This window comes from Bombina bombina, chromosome 6 (genome assembly GCF_027579735.1).
Source record: "Bombina bombina isolate aBomBom1 chromosome 6, aBomBom1.pri, whole genome shotgun sequence".
In the NCBI taxonomy this organism is placed as follows: Eukaryota; Metazoa; Chordata; class Amphibia; order Anura; family Bombinatoridae; genus Bombina; species Bombina bombina.
This window is the reverse complement of record NC_069504.1, coordinates 571,578,603-571,598,835: the sequence shown is the minus strand read 5'-3', so window position 1 is coordinate 571,598,835 and position 20,233 is coordinate 571,578,603. Positions and strand designations below refer to the sequence as shown.

General features: G+C 36.7%; 1 protein-coding gene across 1 annotated transcript in view; it reads right to left on the bottom strand.

Moving 5' to 3' along the window:
- CHRNA7 (cholinergic receptor nicotinic alpha 7 subunit) overlaps window positions 1-20,233 on the bottom strand; it is a 509,577-nt gene that overhangs the window by 142,531 nt on the left and 346,813 nt on the right. The window contains exon 4 of the mRNA XM_053717538.1: window positions 13,822-13,931. Within this exon, the coding sequence (XP_053573513.1) occupies window positions 13,822-13,931 (110 nt within the window). The remainder of the gene's footprint in view (window positions 1-13,821; window positions 13,932-20,233) is intronic.

Genomic DNA, 20,233 nt, shown 5'->3' with positions numbered 1-20,233 from the left:
TAATTTTGTAGCAAATATAAAATAAGCAATGGATTTATTAGTTATAATTTGTGGAACTGTACACATTGCAAACTTTAAAAAATAATTAAACTGCATAATTTAGTCTATAAACAGATTTAAAAGGAATATTATTATTGATATTTTTACTTGTAACGATCAAAGCTATTACACACCGATGTGAAATGAATTTAGGGCACCAGGTACTAAGCAGCAAATGCTGTTTTGAAACCATTGTGCTACAGGCTCATTCAAGCGATCCTGTTTACAGCAATGTAATAAACAGCAACCATATGTTTATTTTGTGCGATTGGCAGGCTCTGCTCTTGAGTGACCAATCGTGTTGCACAAAGCAGTCCTTGTACAATAATACATACAGGCAGGGGACGTACAGTGTCCAGTGACCACTTGCCACAAAGTCAAGCAATTCAGTCCAAAAAAAAGAGAAAGAAATTGCAGGCAGTACCAAAAATAGTTTGTATAAAAATTCAAAAAATGTATTTAAACATATTTAAACAGAACAGAAGATCCCAGAGGATACAAATATTAAAAAGTGTGGCGATAAATATAGGCTCAGTATATTACCTTTCTTTTTTTTTCCCCCTCTTGGATTATACTTACTGGTTACTGTGCTCTAATTGGAACAGTGGAAGCAGATTGGACAAATCGTCACTGATTGATGGATCAGTCCCTCCCGCGTAGTGTCGGACCGGCAACAACAGGCCAAGGAACCGGTGAGTGGGAGTGACAGATCAACGTAGAGCAGCTAACAAACTGACCGAGGTGGATTAATTGAACGAACAAGGCCAGACTGCTCCCTCCTGCTGAGTGTGGGACCGGTGTTTGGAATCTATCGAACCGGGAATTGGGAGTGACAGAAGTCGACCGGAGCCTCAGGTAATATACAGCAAAGCTGTTTAATCATATTGCTGCACGTTATTTGGCGAGGTCTTGTTCCTTTTTACAAGAATAATGCAGTCTCATATATTGATTTAACATAAAGGAACCCTCGCAGTTACAATACCTTATAGACAGACTGGGATACATTGTAATCGTTTAATGAAGGCTTTGGAGTAACAAATTACCACAACCATTTGCCGCACTGCACTACTTTGAAATATATGTGTGAATGTTGTTTTACAAAGTCAAGCAAACCTTGTTTGTCCTTTTTGTACATTGTGCCCATTGACTTTGATGGTAGGCAAAAACTAGATGGTCAAGGTATGAGCTTCATCATTCAGATGTAAACATAGCCCAGGTATTCTTTTAAATATTTTAGTACATCTGAAAAACGTATCCATGCACTAACTACCCTATCTCTGAAGAGGTTATTTTGCAAAGTATTCATGAGAATGCCTATTCTTCCAATTCTTCATAATTTAATTAAATATATTTTTTTTCTGACCTTTATTCAATTCCTTAATATATCTAAACCTTTCTACCATATATCAGCTCACCCATTTCTCTCACCTATCCAATCAATATCTTGTTTTTTTTTTAAAAAATAAATAAATAATTCCAGCAGCTTGTTGACAGGAAGCAATTAACTAGATTGCTACTGGTTTCTATGGAAGTTGTAAAATCAATTTGTTGACTGAATCGTAATCCAATTGCAGATTATTGCAACTAAATTTGATAATCAAAGTAAATGGAAAGTTAATTAAAATCACGTGCTCTATCTGACTCATGAAAGAACAATTTTGAGTTTCATGTCTCATTTTATCAACAGTCCAGTTATATCTTCAATACTCACTGAAGCTACATCCTCCAAAATCACCTTTTTTTGGCCATGTAGGGGAAAAGCAAAAATGGCCTAACAGGTTGCTTACCCTAAAACATCCCTAATTTTTCAAACAAGCTTCTGATTAGTTGAAAATGTAACTAGGGTTTCAATATAGGTGGTGGGCTTCCTTGGGAAATCATTATGCGTGTTGAGAGCCACTTGGAGGAAACATTGTTGCCAAAAGGTGTTAATATAGGCGAGCATTTTGGGTTGTCATTTTGTGGCCATAATGGGTAATGGGGGACCTTTATGGTGTGAACTTTTACTGGCGCCTTTTAATAGGTCGATAAAGTATCCAAGGAGGCCATGATTTGAGGGTGAGATGCCATTGTAGTAGGAGTGGTGGAAAATTATGGTTAGGATTTTCCTGGGTGTGGAAAACAGTTAATTTAGTGTGGTCCTAGGTGTTAATGCTATGGCTAGAATATAATTGGGAAAATACAGTGGTAAGGCTACATAATAGATAACAACAAAACATAAATTATGTTTTACTGTGTTTGGGGGCCATGGAAAAGGGATAAATGTGGTTTGTAGGAAGGGTTTAATTATGCAAGAGGAAGTAGGGGCTATTGAGGTGTTTGGTGCAGTAAGGTCTGAGAAATCATAGAATCTCACAATATATAGGAGTACAACTAGTTTCTATGTTAAATGTTGTGGCTGAGTCAGAAGAACCTTTTAAGTGGTCATTACAGCCATCATGAGGGAGCCATAAACTGTAATGTCTGTGAAATTGACTGCTGGATAAAAACTGGAATAAGAAATAAGAAGAAAAGAAGGTGCTCCAATGGAGTAATAACGTAGCAACAGGTCACCCTTTATATAGGCTAATCAAAAAAATAATAGCACTTATCTCAAAGGGCAAATCGGGCAGTCTGTGTCATCAAGAGCTCCCCGCTAGCTCACCTCCAGTCACCAGTGGATTGATATTAGCCACTAATATTTCCTGAAATCACCAATCACCATCTAGGATAGCAGTATAACTAAAAACTCTTCCCAAGGAAGTTATTTATTAAAATGTGCAAAACATAATTAAAATAATAATGCTGGTCACGTTTCATTTTTCAAAAAGAGGAGAGAGTGATGGCACTACTAGTATATAGTAATAGGAGGGATGGGCCTAGAATTATTTCCAATTGGCCTTATAAGGGATATGAATAAGCCCAAAGGTGCTGTGTATTGAGCATACATTTCAACAAAAATAACTAAGAGTTAGTTGCAAAGAAAGAATACAATTTAGCACTAATAGTGCTAAAGTGTATTTTTTTTTTGCAACTAATTCTTAGTTGTTTTTGTTGACACGTTTCATTTTTCACAACTTTGAATAAAACAAAACAGTAATTGATTTAATTACCATCTCCTTAAAGTGCCGGAATTGTAATCTTGTCCATGGGCTCCAACATTATATGTAATACTGACTAGCAAACAAAAGGCACGTTTACATACTAGGTTTAACTCAAATTCCAAAACGGCACATAGGATGACTTATACATTTTAAAGTACAATGCAGTTTTATTCAAAATCAACTAGAATCGTTAATTGAAAACATGAAATATGTTAAAGAAACATATTGTCCAACACATTTCTGCATACTAACAAGTACATATTTATACCCCTTAACAAAACCCCAGAGTATAACAAAAACTGTCATGTGATAAAATACCATCCGTTAACCAAACAGTACAAATAAATTATAAATGTGCATGTAATTAGTAGACAAACTGGATAAAGGAGTCCCTATTTAAAGGGACAGTCTACACCATAGTCATCTTAAAGTCTTACCTTAGACTAAGCGGCAAAAAGCCTCCTGCACCCTTTTCTATATCATGCAGCAGGAAGAGTAAAAAAGTTATTTTAAAATGAATATTGTTGATGGCTACTTTGAAAGTACTGCCAAGCTCCGCCCACTGATGACATCATGATAGTGTGCATGTAAAAAGAATGTGCATGCTTTGATAAGTATATTATATATTTTTTTTAATTGCATGGTTTATTTGAATCATGAAACTTTAATTTTGACTTTAGTGGCTCTTTAATATATCCCAGATCTGGATCCTAACCTCATTTCTAGTGTAGACTACATACTGTCAAGAAACAAAATAAAATCCCATAAGCTGATGGACTCTAAATTTAAAAAATAGTTCCAGTAGCAAATAAACCAAAAGTTAATGGTAGTTTCAAAATCAAAGTTTTTCTCAAAATTTGTGCATGTGGTAATATAATAATAGATAAAGAAGTATGTCATAAATATAATTTGTTCCAGTTATTTTTCCTTATGACATTGTTCAATATCACATTCCATCATAATCTTCTCCTTTTGATTTAGTTAACAGATATCTTATTGATAATAATGATAATAACAGTATGCCAGGTAAGGCAATTAGTTATTGACTCAAGATGCAATGAACTCTGTTATGATTATTTGTATTAAAAACAGACCTAAATCAGTGACAGTAAACACCTTGTAATTACAATACAATTCTTTTGCTATAGAATAGCATCAGTCAAGTCTAAACATTTTTAAAATACATTTTTGCTATTTTTCTTTCACCACTTGCCTCATTTGGAGAAACCACTCTGGTCTTGCAGAGCTATCCAGGGTCATTATGATAGTATAAAGTCCAATGTTTTACAGGACTAATCTGTTAAAGACATTAGAGAAAGATATGTAGTATACAGCTAGATTACAAGTTTTCAGCGCTATAGGGAAATTAACGACCACCACAAAAGCGGCGTTATTTCACCTCCCTATAGAGCTGCTATTACAGGTTTTGAAAAAGCAGGCTTGTGCGGGCGATATGGTTGTGTTGAGCTCCATACCGCACCAAAATCAAGCGCTGCTTTGACGTGCTTGTGCCCGATTTCCCCTTAGATATCAATAGGGAGAGCTGGCAAAAAAGAAGCCTAACACTTGCGATCGCAGAAACAAAAGCTCCGTAACGCAGCCCCATTGATATCTATGGGGAAAGAAAATTTATGTTTAAACCTTACACCCTAACATAAAAACCACGTCTAAACACCCCTAATATGCCAACTCCGACATCGCCGCCACCTACATAATGTTATTAACCCCTAATGTAAGGGACGCCATCTTGGATGACGTCACTTAAAGGGAACCTTCATTTTCCAGCGACAACCGTAAGAAGAGGATGCTCTGCACTGGAAGTCTTGAAGACGGACCCGCTCCGTGCCGGATGGATGAAGATAGAAGATGTCGTCTGGATGAAGACTTCTTTCCGCTTGGATGAGGACTTTGCCTTGTGGATGAAGATTGAAGAGGCCTCCAGGATGAAGACTTCTTTCTGCTTGGATGAGGACTTTGCCGCCTGGATGAGGATGATGTCCGGACTTCGATAACTGTAAGTGGATCGTTGGGGGTTAGTGTTAGGTTTTATAAGGGTTTTTTTGGGTGGCTTTTTTTTAGCTTAGTGTTTGGGCAATGAAAAAGAGCTAAATGCCCTTTTAAGGGCAATGCCCATCCAAATGCCCTTTTCAGGACAATGGTTAGCTTAGATTTATTTAGATAGGTTTTTATTTGGGGGGGTTGGTTGGTTGTGTGGTGGGTTTTACTGTTGGAGGGTGTTTGTATTTTTTTTCAGGTAAAAGAGCTGATTTCTTTGGGGCAATGCCCCGCAAAAGGCCCTTTTAAGGGCCACTGGCAGTTTAGTGTAGGCTGTTTTTTTTTGGGGGGGGGGCTATTAGATTAGGAGTAATTCGTTTTTATTTTTGATAATTTTATTTTTTAATTTTTGTAATTTAGTGTTTATTTTTTTGTAAGTTAGAATATTGTTTTTTAATAATTTAATTTATTTTATTGTAATGTTAGTTTTTAGTGTAAGGCAGGTTAGGTTTTATTTTACAGGTAACTTTGTATTTATTTTAACTAAGTAGTTATTAAATAGTTAATAACTATTTACTAACTAATCTACCTAGTTAAAATAAATACAAACTTAACTGTGAAATAAAAATAAAACCTAAGATAGCTACAATATAACTATTAGTTATTTTGTAGCTATTTTTAAGATTTTTTTTAAGGTAAGTATGTATTTAGTTTTAAATAGGTGTTATTTAGGTAATAATTGTAAGGTTTTGTATTTTAATTATATTTTAGTTAGGGGGTGTTAGGGTTAGGGTTACGTTAGGGTTAGGGTTAAACTTAGGGTTACGTTAGGGTTAGGATTAGAGGTAAATATATTTATGTAGAGTTAGTGATGTAGGAGGTCAGAGGTTTAGGGGTTAATAATTTATTTTAGTATATTTTGTTGTGGGGGGCTTGCGGTTTAGTGATTAATAGCTTTATCATAGTGGCAGATTAGGGGTAATAATCTTTAAATAGTGTTTGCGATGCGGAAGGGCGGTGGTTTAGGGGTTAATAAGTTTATTATAGTGGCGACGATGTTGGGGAGCGGCAGAATAGGGGTTAATAATTTTATGTTAGTAGTTGTGATGTCAGGAGCAGCAGATTAGGGATTAATGAATTTATTATAGTGTTTGCGATATGGGGGGGGGCTCGGTTTAGGGGTTAATAGGTAGTTTATTGGTGTTAGTGTACTTTTTAACACTTTAGTTATGAGTTTTATGCTACAGATTTGTAACGTAAAACTCATAACTACTGACTTTAGATGGCGGTACGGATCTTGTGGTTATAGGGTGTACCGCTCACTTTTTGGCCTCCCAGACAAACCTGTAATACCAGCACTATGGGAGTCCCATTGAAAGTGCGGTACTGACGTTGCATGACGGCCAAAAAGGTGTGCGGTACACCTATACCTAGCGGCGTTAGGGAAAAAGCAGCGTTATGAAGATAAAATGCCTATTATTCCTGAAAGCCTCCCAACTGATATAAGAGGCCACTCTACATATGTAAAAAAAAAAAAAAGAAGATATGAGAGGCTAATGCTAACAATGAAAACCCCTTTTGGAGTTCCAGACCAGAACCTCATTTCTTTTTTAATTTTTAATGAAAGTATACATAGTAAACTAAAGTTTTCTACCCCAGATAAATCATAGTAAGACCCTCTTGGGTCTGGTGTGTAGAAACATTGAAGGGACAGGGGTAGTTGTTAGGTATAGATAAACAATGTTTATGGTGCGGAATAGGCAAGAGAAGCTGCGCAATTAACCCTCCTAAACTAGGAGGTATATTAAGATGTGGAGGGGGGGAGGTGGGTAGTTGAGCCAAGAGTATCTAACTCAAAACAAACAAGCTATAATGAGACAAGACAGCATATTCCATGTGAAAAAAAAAAAGTAAAAAACATTTTTGTGGGCGTACTGGGCTCCAGAGGGTACCCTGAAAGGAAAGGAACTAGTTCTTGTCGGGTTAACTTTATATCTAGTATACTAGAGTCTAGCAAACAAAAAACATTGGCGTATAGTGTGATAAGGGAGACCATAACTAGTAGTAGCAGTACAGGTCCAGCCTGCACTAAAACACATTGAGGCAAATTAAAGAGGGAGGAGAGTAGCAACATGAGCCTGGTAAACAGATAAAAAAATTAAGTAGGTTCCATAGAGCGACTAGAGCGAAGGGTTTATCCAGGGAGCTATATGATTGATATTTAATTTGCCTATGTCACTAAATATGACTTCATTAAACTATGGGGGAATCAAAGTTATTGTTATCGTGGAGCAGAATTAAATAACGCTACTAAGGTTAGTTCTGGGAGTTAATCTAGCGGAGTGCTGAATGAAGAGTTAATCTTAGTGGGGGGGTTAAAGGTTGTATAAATCGTTCTGAGGCTTTAATGCCGTGTTTGATAGAGGGGGAGTATAATTACTTACACATAGCACATTAAACAATTTAAGGCAAGAGTATAGCTGCAGCAACATTACTTCTATGAGGGTGCGGAGTAGGGGCGTAAATCAGAACGCAAGTGAGTTGCCCCTTTCCTGTATATGCAACGTGTAAGCAACTACCACATTTTCAACAAGTTTATAGTATTTAGAGCTTGCATGGTTTAAAGACCAAACCTTTTGGCTAAACATAGCAAAGATGAATTAAACATCGGAAACTAGGACAACCTGGGTCCTAACACTCAGGACCCAGCTGCTAAGCAAGCAATACAGAGAAAAATGTAATATTTGAAGGTATATATAGGTAAGTGCAAATGTAGTATGCAATGAGAGAGCTACAGGATAACATTTTGGATACACATGTAACGCCAGGGCATATCAGTAAATGTGATGGGAAAGGAGGTATTAAATTTAAATAAGCCATATAGTGTGAATAGTAGATCTGCTGCCGGGCATGGGCCCTATATAAAGTTCTGACAGTCAGTTAAAAGCAGTATCAAACTATTCCCAAGTATATAACGTACATAATAAGACAGCAGCTATGTATCAGAATCAGGAATAAGAATTCCCCATCTACATTTCTCTAATTGTTGTGTATACTAGGTAAGACAATGGAGCACTGAAAACGCTGCCAATATCGAAGACGGGCATAGTTGTTTAGCATATATCATGAAACTAGTTTGGGGTACATTATGCAAATGCTTGTAATATAACACCTAATGCAGCAACAGCAGGTTTTGCTATTAATTCTTCCTGAGGTCCATCAGAGTTGATTAAGATAACTGGTATCCTAATAATATGAACTAATATACATATGTGTAGTCTATTATTGACCAAAATTCAGCTAGTGCTCTATATCTCCAACCTATGTTAGTTCTATCATACAGTCCATAAAGACTGAAAATATATCATAGTAACTAGGGCTTTTCAAAAAGAAAATAGACAACTGTTAGACTAAACCCAGTTAACTCCTATCTATATACATTGGAATGTGGGGAGCTACCAGCTACTTAATACTAGGCAATGGAAACATTATAAGGCAGCAATTGTTAAGCCCTGTAAGTAAGGGAGAATAAAACAATTCCAACAGCAGTCACAAGATTGTACTCATTTCAAGCAAATATAAGCATATCGTCATTGAGATAAAACGGAACCCCATATAACAGTAACATAATACACTATATAATAAACAAAATATAGCTTGGGATGTCTATATAGTACATAACTGGGATGGGTAATCCAGCTGATGCAACGATAAGTCAGGAAATCAAGTGTAAGACTGTCATATAGCTGCTGATTATCCCCAGAGCCCCTACAAGATCATCCTGTACAGCAAATGGAGAGTGGACATTTTCACCTGCGGTCCCACTGATAAGGGTTATGGTAAATAGTCTTTATCCCACGCCGGATCGCTAGAGAGACCCCTCACTATTTCCATAGCTCCTGGGCTCACCCCGGGAGTAGATGTAAATCAGCCCCATGAGATTGATATACAGAGTCCCAGACCTGCAAGAGTTTCTCCCAATATGGGTACTGAGTCTATGTCCAGACTAGCCAATCCCTTTTCTGAGACTATAAAGAGCTCGCCTCACCCGGTGTAGAAGCTTTAACATTGACCAACAGTCATCACCGGCCACTGGGTCTCGAAGATCTCTGCACTTTTGTGACACACATGTTCTAGGTTCCCCTAGCCATGGATCAATACCACTCCATGTGTCATGTACCAAAGAGAGGTGTCGGCATGTTAGTTGGTAGACGGCAGCCATGCGGGAGCCCCTCACCCAACGCCATCTTTTAATGCGGTGGTAAGTATCTGTCAGCGATACCTCTTCTAAGACCCTACAGAGCGCATCTGGTTGCGGGTCCTGTAACGTAGAGGTGGAGTCCAGTTCTCCACTAGCATCTTGCCCTACAATCTCCTTTTGATTGTAATGCAGTAATAGATATCTTGGTATGGGGATTAAAGATGGCGACCGCCGTGGGCCAATTGTATCTGCTGCACACTTATCCTCGCAGGTAGTTAGAGCAGCCGAAGCAGTAGTAAGGGCAGCAAGAGGTCTAAAAGCCTCAGCCACAACCTCCAAAAGGGCTTCATTGTACCGGTCTAACAAATCTTTTAGCTGTGCTAGAAAGAGCGCGGCCATGATTTCAAATGCTCGGTATTTCCCTGGAAGTTAGAGAGCAGGGATTGGAAAAATTAAGATGTTAGGTACTGCAGAGTTTCTCCAACTATAATCAAAAAATAGCTTTCAATATGAATCTCCACGATAAAGTCATGAATGGGTAATATAGATGGTATAATCTTTTAGATTTATGGTAAATGATAGGAGCTCCTAAGATATGCGTTTTGCTTCGGTGGAAGTTGGCTACACCCCCATTTTATTGTAATTTGAGAGTGTTTTTATATTTTTATATGCCATTCTTTAGAGTGGTCCTATTTGTATGGGAGACCTCCCAAATATTACTATTGTGAATGTATACTAAACCTAAAGTATCTTTGTAAATAAATTTGTAATAATCTTTGCCTACTCTGCTTGGAGTAAATTTTATAATATTGCATATAAACATATCCAGTTAAATTAAGACTAATCTATATTCAAACCAATCTATAGTCATCATTTAGAAATCCTTAGGTATTGAATTTGTGGTTTAGTCTATATAAATATATGTACAGACAATCACGGTCTCAATAAGGCTAATTCTCTTTAACACCTATCTAACGCCTAGATTTAGAGTTCTGCGTTAGCCGTCAAAACCAGCGTTAGGGGCTCCTAACGCTGGTTTTGGCCACCCGCTGGTATTTAGAGTCAGTCAGGAAAGGGTCTAACGCTCACTTTCCAGCCGTGACTTTTCCATACCGCAGATCCCCCTATGCCATTTGCGTATCCTATCTTTTCAATGGGATCTTTCTAACGTCGGTATTTAGAGTCTTGGCTGAAGTGAGCATTAGAAATCTAACGACAAGACTCCAGCCGCAGAGAAAAGCCAGGAGTTAAGAGCTTTATGGGCTAACGCCGGTTCATAAAGCTCTTAACTACTGTGCTCTAAAGTACACTAACACCCATAAACTACCTATGTACCCCTAAACCGAGGCCCCCAAACATCGCCACCACTCTAATAAAAAATTTTAACCCCTAATCTGCCGACCGCACACCGTCGCAACCTACATTATCCCTATGTACCCCTAACACCGCCGACCCCTATATTATATTTATTAACCCCTAATCTGCTGCCCCCAACGTCGCCGCCACCTACCTACAATTATTAACCCCTAATCTGCCGACCGATAGAATCCTATCAGCCAATCGGAATTCAAGGGACGCCATCTTGGATGACGTCCCTTAAAGGAACCGTCATTCGCCGGGAAGTCGTCGGCCAGGATGGATGTTCCGCGTTGGCGAGATGAAGATGGATCCGGAAGAAAGAAGATTGAAGATGCCACTTGATAGAAGACTTCAGCCGGATGATGGATCTCTTCAGCGCCCGCTTGGATCAAGACTTCAGCCGGATGATGGACCTCTTCAGCCCGATGATGGACCTCTTCAGCCCGATGATGGACCTCTTCAGCCCCCGCTTGGGCTTGGATGAAGATTTCGGAGCCTTTTCTGGACGGAACGGTGATACCCGGCGTGGTGAAGATAAGGTAGGGAGATCTTCAGGGGCTTAGTGTTAGGTTTATTTAAGGGGGGTTTGGGTTAAATTAGGGGTATGTGGGTGGTGGGTTGTAATGTTGGGGGGGGTATTGTATGTTTTTTTTAACAGGCAAAAGAGCAGAATTCTTTGGGGCATGCCCCGCAAAAGGCCCTTTTAAGGGCTGGTAAGGTAAAAGAGCTTTTCTATTTTTATTTTAGAATAGGATAGGGCATTTTTTTATTTTGGGGGGCTTTGTTATTTTATTAGGGGGCTTAGAGTAGGTGTAATTAGCTTAAAATTGTTGTAATATTTTTATAATGTTTGTAAATTATTTTTTTATTTTTTGTAACAGCTCTTTTTTTATTTTTTGTACTTTAGTTAATTTATTTAATTGTATTTATTTGTAGGTATTTGTATGTAATTAATTTATTGATAGTGTAGTGTTAGGTTTAATTGTAGATAATTGTAGGCATTTTATTTAATTAATTTATTGATAGTGTAGTGTTACGTTTAATTGTAACTTAGGTTAGGATTTATTTTACAGGTAATTTTGTAATTATTTTAACTAGGTAGCTATTAAATAGTTATTAACTTTTTAATAGCTATTGTACCTGGTTAAAATAAATACAAAGTTACCTGTAAAATAAATATTAATCCTAAAATAGCTACAATATAATTATTCTTTATATTGTAGCTATATTAGGGTTTATTTTACAGGTAAGTATTTAGCTTTCAATAGGAATAATTTATTTCATTAGATAAAAATTATATTTAACTTAGGGGGGTGTTAGTGTTAGGGTTAGACTTAGCTTTAGGGGTTAATAAATTTATTAGAGTAGCGGTGAGGTCCGGTCGGCAGATTAGGGGTTAATACTTGAAGTTAGGTGTTGGTGATGTTAGGGAGGGCAGATTAGGGGTTAATACTATTTATTATAGGGTTATTGAGGCGGGAGCGAGGCGGATTAGGGGTTAATAACTTTATTATAGTAGCGGTGAGGTCCGGTCGGCAGATTAGGGGTTAATAATTGTAGGTAGGTAGCGGCGACGTTGGGGGCATCAGATTAGGGGTTAATAAATATAATATAGGGGGTCGGCGGTGTTAGGGGCAGCAGATTAGGGGTACATAGGGATAATGTAGGTTGCGGCGGTGTACGGAGCGGCAGATTAGGGGTTAATAATAATATGCAGGGGTCAGCGATAGCGGGAGCGGCAGATTAGGGGTTAATAAGTTTAAGGTTAGGGGTGTTTAGACTCGGGGTACATGTTAGGGTGTTAGGTACAGACTTAGGAAGTGTTTCCCCATAGGAAACAATGGGGCTGCGTTAGGAGCTGAACGATGCTTTTTTGCAGGTGTTAGGTTTTTTTTCAGCTCAAACGGCCCCATTGTTTCCTATGGGGGAATCGTGCACGAGCACGTTTTTTAAGCTGGCCGCGTCCGTAAGCACCGCTGGTATTGAAAGTTGCAGTGGCGGTAAATTATGCTCTATGCTCCCTTTTTGGAGCCTAAGGCAGCCCTTCTGTGAACTCTAAATACCAGTGATATTTAAAAGGTGTGGGGAAAAAAAAGCACCCCTTTGGCCGCAGAACTCTAAATCTAGCGGTTAGGTAGCATATTAAGATATCTTTAGCTTCTCCAAGCGCCCTCTAAATACTACATTCAATTTGTTCTTTAATTATATAACATACTTTGGAGGAAGGTGTGTTTTTAGAAGGGTTTGATATCTATATTTTTTGGCCAGCACAGTACTTACTAACATATATTTTTCTAAAATCAAATATCTTTCCAAGCACATGCCAGATTCACAGGGAAATTGTAAAAAATGGACTTATAAATGAAATAAACACCCAAGTGCAATATATTTTGAAGGATTAAAGATAAGACAGAGATAAAGAAACCAATGTTAAGTACTGAAGATGCTAGCAGACAAGGCAGGAATTTACAAAGAAGGATATCAGTTGATGATCAGATTGATTTAGGTGATTGATGATTTAGAATGGATTGCTAGAGAGATGTGTAAGGTGTAAGGTGAATTCTAGTACATTACTACAAAATGCAAATAACTATTTTAGATTAGAGCTTGTGTGTTAAGTTGACACTACTATTTTTAATTATTATCATTAGTATTATTACTACAACATTAGCATAAAATATCCAGCATGTTCTGTAATAAAAAAAAATAGTTTGTAAACCAGTCTCAGAAGGTTCCTTCTGCAAGCTAGAATATGCAAATAAGCTGCTATAAACTACATACAATTGTAGCACAATAACACAAATATGTAAATACTGGTATTAAAACAGTCAGATTTCATTGTAATCATCAATTTAAGAAAAACCTGAATCGTGGCTTTAATAAAATACAAATTTGTTTGTCTTACATAAATGTTTGCCTTAAAAATTAGATGACTATTTCCAGTTCCAAATATGCAACTATGAATAATGATTTTTCTTTTACTTTTTTCTTTTAATTTCTTAATGGCATAAAAAATTGGATTCGGCAATTGTAATCTAAAAGTTGTGTGTGTGTACATACATAAAAAATCCCACGGCAACTGACACTTGCTATAGTTCATTAGTTAATGAACATAAAATTCTATTAAACACAATAAACACTTACCTGTTATACAGAAGAATGTCTGGCTTCCAAATCTGTCCATCTGGAAATCGTACATTTTTCACTCCAGGGTATTCCGACACGTTCCATTGTAAATAGTAATCTGCCCAGTACTACATATGAAAAAAAAATTGGTTAAAAGCATGTTTCTTTCTTAAAAACTCTGGAGAATTATTTAACACCATACAAAAAATGAACATCTGCCATTTAAAGCGTTATTACTTAGTTCTTATAGAATGAAATGATTGAATGAAAATGGAAAAGTTACCTTTAAAATACTTTAAGAATACTGGTGATCTGAGTAATAGATCCTGATGTAACTCCATAAAAATCTTCATAAATTGATATAAACTCAGTGTGCCTGTGTGTAAGATTACATGCTGCATGAAGCATACAATTGCAAAATAGCTGATTGTTTAGAAAGTACAATATACAAACTGCTGTTGGTTTCTTTTCACAGATCAAAACTAAAATGATTTCCTTTGTTACAAATGGTTCATAGTGGTCAGTGGGAAACCTAAAATGTTCTTCCAAGCTTTCTTTACAGTGAATGAAAACTATGTCTCATAGGATTTGTTCAGATCAATATTTATATATCTTATTCTGTATAAAAGAAGAACATTAGAAAATATACATTTGTCAGAGCAAAGTGCAAAACACAGACAAGTCAATTATTTGCAAATTGTGTGTTTTCAAGAAAATTATGATATTTAAACAATGGCAAATCTTTCATAATTTATTTATTATATGGAAATCTTTGCTCTACAGATAATATTAACACATAAATTCATTGTTATGGAAATATGCTGTCTTCCTGCTTCCTTTGTCAGCAAAAATATATTGTTGTTGCAGAGAGAGTGATAGGCAAAGTGGTGAAGATAGTTATAAGCTGTCTAAAACAGCTTAAGAGTATAAAATGCATTAATTGGTAAATACATAAGTATAGATTGACAGACAGATAATGAGAGATAATTAGAGTAACATTAAAGTCGTTATCTTTTTTTTCGTGTTGCCTCTAAAAGATAGACATTGAAATATATACTGCTTTATGGAAATCGGATGTGCCTGTAGTAAAAATAAACACTTTTCTTGTTATATTTGTGCTGTGTGTCACTGTTCATCAATAGAGCTGTGGTGTTTTTTCCTATCAGCCAGTGAGAGCCCACAGACCAAATGTGTACGCGTCATTAGTTTTAAGCTCAAAATAATTAGCTTTCACTTAAAAGAACATGTTACTTGACATACTTTCTCTTTCATTCTTAATGAGATTTATAATGTATAAGTTTTTCTTTATTTAAAACTAAGATCAACTCCATGTGCTCTGTGAGCAGTTACCCTTCAGCTACTCTATTTGCTGTCATATCTTGCATGGGGAACAAAGTAAAACCAACCATTTAGCATCATCAGTGCAGTGTTCATGTTTTGGTTTACTGTTATCTTTTGGGATTTCACTGTGGGACTTCATTATCTCCTGATAGTTCATAATAAACTTCCTTAAACTGAGGTAAATAATAAAGTAATGGTGCCTGGACATGTCAGATGAACACTCCCTTGTAAATCTGGTAAGAAACATCCGATTCCTGATATGATTATTTACAGTTATTCTACAATAGGGTGTGGGTACTGATAACATTTTAAGGTAAAATATCTTCTTTCTTTACACAAAATTGTTCGTGTGTTTTTTCTAGTCAGCTTTTTACACATATGCTGCATTACTTTCAACTGATTTAGTATATGGGTAATATGCCACCTTAAACTTTTTTTCCACAAAATATATTTTTAAACATGTTAAATAGTTTTCCTTTATGAACATCATATATTTTATTAGTTTCATTTAACATTTAAAGTAATCAAACAATGTAATTATTTTTTAATATGTAGTTTGTAGATTAACAAAGAGTATTTTTTAATTCACAAGATCGTGTGCCCCTTTGACATATACAGTAATAACTGGTCTCTCTAATCATAACCCATCTGCACTTTCATGATCATATTAAAACCTTACGTTCAGATGATAGGTTGCTAAACTGCTTGCTCCTTCAAGCCTCTACACAAATCTGCACATAGTCCCCTTTTTACAGCCCCATCGAGCACTACCAATAGCAGCATTCTATGGGGTAAAGAGCACTCTTCTAAACGGTACCAATAGTAACAGCCCTGATGCTGGATATAGTTCATTGGATCAGTATGGGGATTGTGGCCTACTATCCAACACCCAGGCAAGACATCTAAGTGCCTCTAGAGTAACAGAGCAGGGATAAACGCAAGCCACTGCAGCATCTAACCTTATCAACATTGGCTACCTTATAGTATTCAAGACAAGTATGGAACCAGTTGCTATTTTAAACAAACTCAGTGATCTACTAGACCTCTATCAAGCTGCCTTCACAAAGACGATAAAAGCAGTACTGAACCAATCTATGGCTGAAAGCCTGGCTGACAACTTGCAAAAGACCTCTCTTCCCATATCAGAAAATGATAGCGGCGACTCTGTATCTCAGCGGATGCCTACCAGTCAGAGTAAAACACAAGACATGGGGATTACAGGCTATAAGCCGTTTTATGACACCAACCCTCTTAGTGGTGACACGATTACTGCCGCTAGCCTGCAAAATCCACATGGAAGATTAGTAACCAGCTTATCTGATCCTACAAGCAACTTGACACATAGCAGTTGGGGGATAAAGCACACCCTGGCTCTTACTGATGGCAACTTGAGCTATGGGGACTTGTGTACAATCTCATCTATGGCAAGAACCTCCAGTCCCTTTAAATTGGAGACCTTGAGCATCTCAGAAACAACACGTGAAAAAAAGTAATTCCTAAAAAATAAGAACGCCGTTATAACAACCCAGATTGACAGCTCATGATCGGTGAGACTTACTTTGCATCCTGCCCTTCTTGCTCTCTGAAATATTTCCAAAGGCTTTAGTAAAACAACTAACAGAATTGGAGTGGGGTCATTTTACATAATAAAATAGCTTAAATAGCTTGAGAACTTACCCCAAGAGATGCTCATCTAACTTAAAATGTATGTTTACCATGGGGACTTTGGTAACTCCTGCTCTTTACCTACATGGCGGTCTTTCATTATTTTTCATATTGCAGGCTTGATTAATGGTGCGCAGGAAACTCTATGGACTTTGAATATCTCTTTATACTACAGAGGACAATAAAAAATAACGCAAGATAGTATTTACTGTAGAAGTTTGTATTGTATTTTGTTGAAATATACTCTTAGACTACTGCACAACCTACTGTTTACTAATGAGCTAGGAACATGTTATCTAATTATACTACTATAGCAAGCCTTTCCCTTAGACTACTTCATTTTCATGCTATGCTGTCTGCGCCCAAACAGTATGGCTTTCTAAATAAAGTGTAAGGATATGGTCTTAATATATACTCCAGCTATTATACCACCACTATGGATCTTATTTATGAGAACTACAGCCAATGGTTAAACAATTCTTATTTGCTTTAGCTTTGAGTATATGTTCCTTACCTATTATTTCTAAAACAGTTCCTCCTAAAATATTTATATTACATATGCACATCTATATTTGTATATATATATACCATGATGTTGTACATCTAGTTCATGAAGCTGAAATAACAGAACACTATTATTCTTACTCAGTTTATATATAGTCCTGTTTACTGCTTGTTATAATAATATATACTCTATTGCGTATGCATAACTTTCATATGCTTTAATATAAAAAAAAACATGAGGTTCACTAAAAGTAACCCATGAGTGGTTACCTAATTATTGAGAAATTCTCCATAAAACAGTTTATCCATCTCTTCACACGAGGTCCAAAAGCAGCCTCCTATGTGCTTTGGAGGATTTACAAATGTATACGGCACAATATTAATAAGTCAGTTACTTCAAGCATTATTTTTTTTTTGCTTCACCTCTGTTTTGTTGTTTGTAATAAATCCGTCTTACTGTACATATCTACTTATTTGAAAGGGGAGATTTTCAGTATACCAAACTGTCATGTAACTGTATATTTTGTTATATGCTGTATTTATTTAAACCTCAATAAAAATTATTAAAAAACAAAAAAACAAAACCCTACTTTCTCCCTTCATACCACTATCCCAACAATTGTGTCTTGCTGTTTTTCATGAAGGAAGATGCCTGCCATTTTAGGACTGGCTGACTAATATATCTTTCTTAGAGATCTTTAAATGAGATTGCACAATTATGAATGGGTTTTTAAAGGGGACGATGCTAAGTCCAAATTTGATCATGATATATATTATATGAACTCACATTGAAGGTTAAAAAAAAGCTGCACTCTCAAGAGTGAAAAGTGAATAGATATGGCGAAAGTACATAGAGGACAGCGCCAAAAGTATAATGGTGCATACACGTTCACTTCATTAAAGAACAATAGCCTAACAAAATTGTTCAGAACATGTGTAGCAGATGCGGGAGTAAAGGAGCGCCTCAAAGTGAGGCTTAAGTATACTTTAGAAAATAGATTATGCAGCGAATACAAATGTAAGGTTTATACATAAATTACAAACAATAAAACATATACAGATAATACAGGCACGGATAGAGTCGTGCAATAGAAAAAAGATTGTCCAATCTATAGGACAATATAAAAAGAATACCAGTAAAAATGTGTTGAGAGTCCCAAAAAAAGGGGTAGTAAGGTGGAGCTGTATATAGTGTCCCAAAGCAAGTTCTTGAGTGGGGGGTGTGTATGGTGTCTCAAAGTTAATCCAAGTAGAATGTCCCTTATATGAGGAAGTGATCGGATCCAAGGAGTATCAGGGACAAAAATAAAAATAAAGCGGTCCGTTATAAAGAATGAGTGCAGTCCAAATGTTGATATCCAAAGTGAAAAAAATAGTGTCCGATATTAGTATAAGTAGAACCTGTGAAAAAAAGAGAACAAAAATACTGCACAGATTTGAAAAAAAAGGCCTCGTTGTAGGCTAAAACGCGTAGACATCCGTTGTGAACGACATACCAGCCCGAGTTTCTGTTTTAAAACAGTGAGCACATTTCTAATTATTGCTATCTTATTGTGATCACTATGTGCAGTATTCTTGTTCTCTTTTTTTCACAGGTTCTACGTATACTAATATCGGACACTATTTTTTTTCACTTTGGATATCAACATTTGGACCTCACTCATTCTTTATAATGGACAGTTTTATTTTTATTTTTGTCCCTAATACTCCTTGGATCTGATCACTTCCTCATATAAGGGACATTCTACTTGGATTAACATTGAGACACCATACAAACCCCCACTCAAGAGTTTGCTTTGGGACACTATATACAGCTCCACCTTACTCCCCCTTTTTTGGGACTCTCGACACATTTTTACTGGTATTCTTTTTATTTTGTCCTAATTTTATAGATTGGCCAATCTTTTTTCTATTGCACGACTCTATCCGTGCCTGTATTATATGTATATGTTTTATTGTTTATAATTTATGTATAAACCCATCCATTTTTCTAGTTCTTTTAATATATTAAATATCTGATTTTAAATACGTAATTAGCATTCTCTCAAAGCGTGTACTAGTATACTGGGAGATATCATTATCTTGCCACTGTAATATGTACAGCTAGTATTAGCGCTGTTTGCCAACCATATACTTTCTAGCCATTTCACTGCATTGGTCTTATTGCTGTAATCCCCAGAATTCAGTATAATTTGCTTATTTTACAGTAACTATTGTTGCAACACTTGATCAATCTAATTGCAATATAATCACAATCTAAATATTCGCAACATATAGATTTGCTCTTCTTACACTTGTATGCACTGCATAATCTATTTTCTAAAGTATACTTAAGCCTCACTTTGAGGTGCTCCTTTACTCCCGCATCTGCTGAAAAAAAGTGAATAGACCTTTATTAGGTGAACAGCAATGTTTCGTGGCACCTGCCCCTTTGTCAAAGGGGCAGGTGCCCTGAAACATTGTTGTTCCCCAATAAAGGTCTATTCACTATCCACCCTTGAGAGTGCAGCTTTTCTTTGACATTTTGATACCTTAGAACAAGGGGTTATGCTCTGAACTTGCCTGCCAAAATTGAGAAAGGGTAGGAGGGAGAGGGGGGGGGGGGGATACATATTGGGAAAGTGATCTGGGAGGGGGGTAGGGTATTGAGGGGGGACAGCTGACAGTAACAAGATATTTCCGGGCTTTTTTCAATAACAAAAAAACTCAAAAAGGCTCAAAATCTAACAAACTGGGTACCCAAAATGGTGGCAACCAGTTAGAGGGTGGTGGGCTAGAGAGCTGTTGGGGGATCAGGGAGGTTGGGGGCTAAGGGGGGATCCTACACTCTAGAATATATATTTAAAAAAAATAAAAAAAGCCTTTTATTTTAGTACTGGCAGACTTTTTGCCAGTACTTAAAGGGAAAGTCTAGTCAAAA